At 51.8% G+C, this 6593-nt stretch overlaps 1 protein-coding gene across 1 annotated transcript in view; it reads right to left on the bottom strand.

Moving 5' to 3' along the window:
- The window catches only part of F8 (coagulation factor VIII, procoagulant component), a 27637-nt gene that overhangs the window by 6605 nt on the left and 14439 nt on the right, over positions 1-6593 (bottom strand). The window contains exons 11-15 of the mRNA XM_009331644.1: positions 5903-6114; positions 5449-5599; positions 5092-5301; positions 1014-3783; positions 534-702 (exon numbers count right to left, since the gene is read on the bottom strand). Of these exons, the coding sequence (XP_009329919.1) occupies positions 534-702; positions 1014-3783; positions 5092-5301; positions 5449-5599; positions 5903-6114 (3512 nt within the window). The remainder of the gene's footprint in view (positions 1-533; positions 703-1013; positions 3784-5091; positions 5302-5448; positions 5600-5902; positions 6115-6593) is intronic.

Consider the following 6593-nt stretch of genomic DNA (forward strand, 5'->3'; position numbering starts at 1 on the left):
CCTCTCCCTGCTCAATGGGAGCAAGGTCAGCTACACTACTGTCTCTGGAGCCCAAAGCTGAATCCATCCTGGTGAAGATTTCAGTGAAAACTGGGCAACTTCTCCAGGCATACAAGTCCTGAGGCTGGTGAAGAGCCTTTCACCTCTTCCTTAGGTGGGTTCTGAACGACCTTTAGTGGTAAGGGAAGCCTGAGCCTGCTCCCACATAGAGCACCCAAAGAAGCTGTACTGAACCGTGCTTAGCTCATTAGACTTTTTACAATCCCTTCACCCAAAAGGCTCCCCATGGAGCCCAGGAGCTGCTCGGGCTGTGCTGTTACAGGGGTTGGGTCTGTCTCAGGTCCAGGGCTTGCATCTGAACACTCTGAGGTTCCTGCTGGCCCATTCCTCCAGCCACTGACCCCCCCAAGCCCTTAAGGTGAACGCATGGGCATCGCAGAGCCTGCAGGCCCACCTCAGCACTCCCTCTGGCTGAGCACAGCCAGCAACGGGGGGATTTCAGGTTTTATAGGAAATGGGAACTTTCAATTCACCATGATGACATCTTCAACTTCTGCCCTGATGTACGGCCCGAGGATGCCCAAGTGCTCGTCCAGCTCTCCCCGCAGCAGTGGCTGCGTGAAGGAATCATCCACGTACTCTCGGAAAACCACCTTGCGGTACTGCCGGAAAGGCTTCCTCCTGCCGCTCCAGGGGTCCCTGCTGGGGTGAGGGCAGTTAAGCAAATCAGGTGATACTGTCCCATAGGGAGGGCAGCCATGGCAGGGCTGTTGCAGGGCAGGGGTGATGCAGAGCCTAGAGCATCCCTGACCCACTTGCAAGGAAGCTCAAGGTTGCTGGAGTTACAAAACTCCCCAGGTGGAGGGGAGGCCCTGGGAGCATCCTCCCCCTGGGCTGCTTGGCTGGGTTGTACAGTCATAGACCTGTGATCCTGCCTGCCAGGACATGCCAACTCACGCATCAAGCCATGCCACACAGTGCAGGAGGAATACATGAGGGACAGTCACACTTACATGGCTTTTAGGAAGTGCTGGGGTCTCTGGTTCCCGTATTCCCACATCACCTCCACTGCTGCAATGAAGTATTGCCGTACCTCCCCCTGGAAGGAGCGTGGGTCATGCTCCTCTTCCCCGTAGATGTCGAAATCCTCCATGGTCTGCCCTGTGTCACCATACTCGTCGTAGTCTGGCTTGTCAGCCTTTGGTTTTGAGGGGCTGGAATGGGTCCTGTTGTTCAGAGCTGGTCTCTCCCTATGTCCTGGGGCATGGTTCCCCTTCCCAGCTGTGCTGTTGCTTTCCCCATACTCCCTGGGCTCTCCTGGGCCCTGGCCCTCTCTCTTCCTGGTTTCTCTGAGGACATCTTCCCCACCAAGCACCTGCCATCTATCCGGACTGGCTTGCATATATTTGGCTGTGTTTTTGCTAGTGCTGTGGTTGCTAGCGGGGCTGCTTGGAGACAGGGAATAGTTCTCTTTGGAGGATGGTTTCATAGGGATTTCTTCTGGGCTTTGTCCAGACGTGCTCTCAGGCATGTAGTCCTCCGTGGCATTGACCTTAAGATGCTGAGGCTGAGGACTGAGCTGACCCAGCTGCTCCACAGAATTTGTCTCCTCCTCCATCTGGCTTCTTCCCTGAGCTTGCTTGCTCCCGGGAGCCCCCCAGACAGCACCTCTGCCAGGCTGCAGCTCGGCCAAAGCTGGGCTCCACAAGCCCCCAGCGTGTCCTGCTGCCCCCAGGGAGACCAGGTCCCAGTTTGAGGCTGGGTCCGCAGCCACAGCAGCAGCCTGCATTTCTGAGCTACTTGCTGCCATTGCCTTCTCACTCCCCAGTGCTCTCCGTGTGGCAAAGGAGCGTCTGCTGCGCTGGGCTCCCTCACTGCTGTTCCGTACACCCCTATCTGTGCTCGGCCTCCCCTCAGGATGCATCTCATCAGCACTATCTCCAAGCACAGCCTGTGGAGCATCCCTGCCCAGCTGTAGTCTCCCCTCAACCACGTTTGATTTTTCTTCCAGGCTTTGCTGGGCCACCATCACCTCAGGCAAAGTGTCGCTTGATGTCAGGGGCCTCTTTTTGAAGCGAGCGCTGCAAAAAGGGGAATGAGGTCCACACACCTTTGGGGCTTTCTTATTCACTGCTGTCTCAGGGGTCTGGCTGGCCAGATCCTGCTCTGCTCTGTTACCCTGAGAGAGGGGCTCCCTGCTGCCAGGCCAGCTGGTGTTGGGAAGACCCAGGCCATCCATCAAGCCTCTGCTCTCCGGTGACCTGGCTTGTCGAGGCCTCCAGTTGGGGCCACTCACACTTGGAGCTGGAGCTCTGTGTCTCAGAAACTGCTCAGGGCTGTTTAAGAAAGCATTTGGGAACTGCCTTGTGTCATTGGCTACAACATTCGATTCAGGAAAGGCAAGACTGTCCATCTCTGGCAATTCCTTAGTGGCTGTAGCATCCTGAAATACTGCCTCCAAGATTAATTCATCCCTCTCTTCCATCATTATATAGCTGGAAGGCTCAAGGTCATTGGTGTGTGCAAAGGTGGTTTCTAGAAGGCTTGTGCCTTTGGGAAGTTCACTGGCTTCTTGTTCTGTGCCACTTTTTGCAGGCAAGAAGTTACTCTCATCTGTGAGGATTTGCTCTTGTGCAAGTTTGCTGGGTCCCAGGTCTGAGAAAGAAACATTTTTCCCTTCAAAAGATTCATAAAAGCCTTGTGAAACGACTTTGTGAGGTCTTTTTTCCAGCCTAACATCTAGCTCATTTGATGCATAATTGCTTTCTCTGGTGTGACTGTGAACCACAGCATGAGAAGTCCTGTTGTCTTCTGCCTCGTCTGAAGATGCAGAAGGATTGTCCAGTGTGGAGGAACAGTTATGATCGGTACTTAAAGCTGGTTCTGTATTGATTGTCTCCTTTGACTCATATAGATTTAAGGATATTTTATCAGCCCCTCTCAGCAACTTGTCCTCAGCACCCTGTGAAGACATGTCTTGAAGTCCCAGATTGCACTCCAGGTCATTCTGGTGAAATGAGCTCCTGTTCTCTTGAAGAGGAGCTTTCCTAGCAGCATAAGTAATTGCGTCCCACAAGCTTGTTGCATCAGTAGTTGTCTTTTGAGGCTCTGCTTCCAGGATCTCTAATGTACCACCAGACATTGTCATTTTTATTGACTCCTTCACCTCTGAGATTTTTGTCACCTTCTTTCCTGCAAGAGCATCTTCTGGAGCTGGTGTGGCTTCGTGCAGCCATTGCTGACCTTCTTCTGAGCTCACAGTACCATGGACCCTTCCAGTGACACTCGCCAAGTGTTCTCCAGGTGAGAGAGCTCCAAACCCTTCATCCTGGCTGATGATTTTTGACAATTCTTCTTCATCTTCCAAGAAGGATTCATAGGACACTAGCTCATAGTTTGTCTCTGGCAGAGAAGACATGGAAATATCAGGTGGATGTGGGATTGTTCCTAAAAGTGTTGATGTGCCATTGGAAGGGGGATCAGAAATCCTGCCATTGCTCAGGAGAGCCCCATGGCTGGGTTCTGTCAAGCTCAATTTTAGCTTCTCTGTCTCATTTCTGGAAGAGGTGACGTTGTTCAGTTGCTCATTCACACATGGCCTGCGCCATCTCTTTCTTTTAGAGAAGCCCCTGGGTTGGAATTCAAAGGCGCCCTCCTCCTCCTCGAAATCCACATAATCTTCCCCATCAGGGTATTGCTCATGCTGGCACTGCAAGACTGTGAACTTGGCACGCATCCCTCGGTCTCTGAAATCAGGATTCAGGCACCCCAGCGTCCAGACGCCTGTCTCAAGAGAGGACAAGAGGACACCATCAGCCCACCACAGTGAGAAATCAGAAGAGCTGCCATCCCCATGCCGCTCCTTTGCTAGTGCAACCTATATTTTCAGGCAGCCTCTGGTTCATGGTAGTGATTTCATGTTTTCATAATCCCTAGAGTGTCTTACAGCTGGACTCACAAGACATCAGGGTTGCTGGCAACGTCAGAGCCAGTCCTGACAAGCACCATCAGCAGGGCCAGTGTTTCCTGCCAGAACTTAGTGAGCTACACACACCCGCGAGGCCCCAACAATAGCTTGGTGAGAACAGTTAAGGCACTGAGAACCCACAGAGCCTCCAGGATTATTGCCAGCAGCAGAGTAATCACCATAATTCACCCCCAAAGACATGCTGGTGCTGTCAAATACACCTCTCTCCCAGACACAGTCGTCACGTCTCTCCCACTCAAGGAGAAAGAAATGAAAAGGCTGCCTCTTGCTCACATCCCCAGACAACATGTTTGCTCCCCGCAGAAAGCACCTCTTCTCCAAATGCCAAGAGTGGGTGGGGAGGTGTGTAATAACCAGGCTCTGACGCTGGAGAGAGCTGTCATCTGCTGCTGGCCGAGCTGCTTGCCTGCTTCCGATCAGCAGGCACAAATCAGAGCTCAAACAGATGCAATGTTTGGCTGGGTTTTAGAAAGCCTCCTGGTGTATCTAGAAACCCTGTCAGCTTGGCTCAGGATGCAGCACTCGTGACCATCATATCAGTGTTTACAATCACATGGTAAATTCTGTGTTTCCTCTGTGAGTAAGGAAATGGTTAACAGCACTGCTTTTGCAAATGCTAAGGAAAAAATGCTGAGTGGGGGGAAATAAAACCGAACTCTGAAGAAAATCCTTCCTAGGACTTCTCCATAGCTGTGATTTTTGTCCTTGCAAAAGTGTGGAGATAAATGGGATGCCGTGACCAGTGGCTGAACCCACAGCAGGGACAGCACTGCTGCTCCCCTTGACCTCTGAGCTTGGAGCCAAGGGTGCAGATGCAAGGTCCACAGGGCTCACGTTACTGCAGCCAGCTTACTGGCTTGGCAGCATGTGTGACCTTAATGCACGCTATTAATAAAGTAAAATACAGAAATTTAATTTCTTTGATTTAAGCTTTAGAAGGATTTAATCATTGCCTCTCACTTTGCTGTTCCAGCAGGTTGTGCATCCCTTTGCTCCCAGGGCTGCCAAAATGCGATCCGGTACCAGAGACCTGGCTGGAGGTGCTCACTTATCTCTGCTCTGATGCCAAGCCCATGGTTTATAGAATAGCCCATGTCACTAACCTGGCTTTTCCAAACTCATGAAGATCGTTTCTCCAGAAAATGGGAAAAGTGTAAGCACATCCTCAAAGACCATGTTGTGCTTGAATGTGTTTCCAGAGAAGAAGATGGAGAGGAAATCTGTTTGGGCCCCAACACTCAGGACATACCAGTACACAACTTCATGCAGGCAGAGTTCTGGTTGGAGGTTGTCAAACACAAAGCCGTTAATAGCTGGAAGAGAGCAGGAGTGAAACATTTCATCAGGATCTGATTCCCCCATGTCTGCCGAGCTGCTGCATGTTCCCTGCTTGTTCCCTGGGGCAGGGACGAGCCTGTGTCTGCCAGGGCTTTGCAGGGAGCTCCTGGTTGAACACTCACTGTGCATCACGTTAGAGGCATAAAACTGGGGGTCCTGCGTATCCACATGGGCTGCATCAGTGCAGAACCGCCTGATGTTCTCCTCCAGGTACCAGCTGCGGTTCTCATCAAAGACCGAAAACAGCACCAACCTTGTCTTGTCTGACATTATCTGGAAGGCGAAGAGGGAAGCAGTTATTCCTGGTCTGATCAGAGTGCCCCTGGGGCCCAGTGTAGCTGCCACATCTTAGCCTGGGTGCATGGGGAAGAGTTTACTGCTATTTCGCAGGAGTTAGGGTCCAGGTTTGGAGAGAAAGGAGCATGCAAGGGAGGGTGGGGAAGGCAGGGGCATTGGGACTGACGGTAAGGTTGAAGAGAACAGGACAGACAAATTTGGTTTTACCCAAATATTTCACCCACCGCAGTTATTCCAGCCTTTCAGCCTGGCAGTTGAGGCAAAAAAGGAAGGACCCACCTGATTTCCCCTCTGATCCATGGACTTCTTAAAGCAGATCAGGAGGGGCCCAATCAGGCCTGAGGCCGTATCTCGGACCGGGTCGATGGAGCTGTAGTAGAAACGGGTGAGGCAGCGAGGATCTGCCTGAGTTGGCCCATCCTCAGTGGTGACCCTCCAACTGTAGGTGAATGACTGGCCAGGGGGTATAGGAATGTCCTTCACGTCCTTATCTGGCAACACACAGCCCAAGGGCAGATCAGTTAAGTCTGGGCTGCTCCTGCAAGGGGTGATCCCACTTTTTAAAAGAGCTCAGAAAGGAGGTTTCCTGACCACACAGGTTGCATAGAAAACTACCCAAACCCATGCCCACCCCGGGATGGCACACTGGCTGCTAGCATGTGCTTGCATGGAAAGCTGATGTGGACAAAAGGAACCCCTGGGACCAGATGAGGATGGAGAGGCATATGCCTGATTTTGAAAGCCCTTGAAACTCCTGCAAACTGGAAAATTTGCCCAGTCTCAGCTGTGTCTGGGCTCTGGGCTGCCCAGAGGAGTTTACAGATGAAGGTACAGAGCTGGGCAGGGCTGAAATGGGTGAAAAACAAAGCAAGGAATGATACAGTTTTAAGCAACTACAGCTAGACCATGAGAAAAGCAAGGAGATCTGGAAGGAACAGAAGGAAAACTGAAATGCAAATAAATCCTCTGA

The sequence above is a fragment of the Pygoscelis adeliae genome, unplaced genomic scaffold, assembly GCF_000699105.1.
Source record: "Pygoscelis adeliae isolate BGI_AS28 unplaced genomic scaffold, ASM69910v1 Scaffold79, whole genome shotgun sequence".
Classification (NCBI taxonomy): domain Eukaryota; kingdom Metazoa; phylum Chordata; class Aves; order Sphenisciformes; family Spheniscidae; genus Pygoscelis; species Pygoscelis adeliae.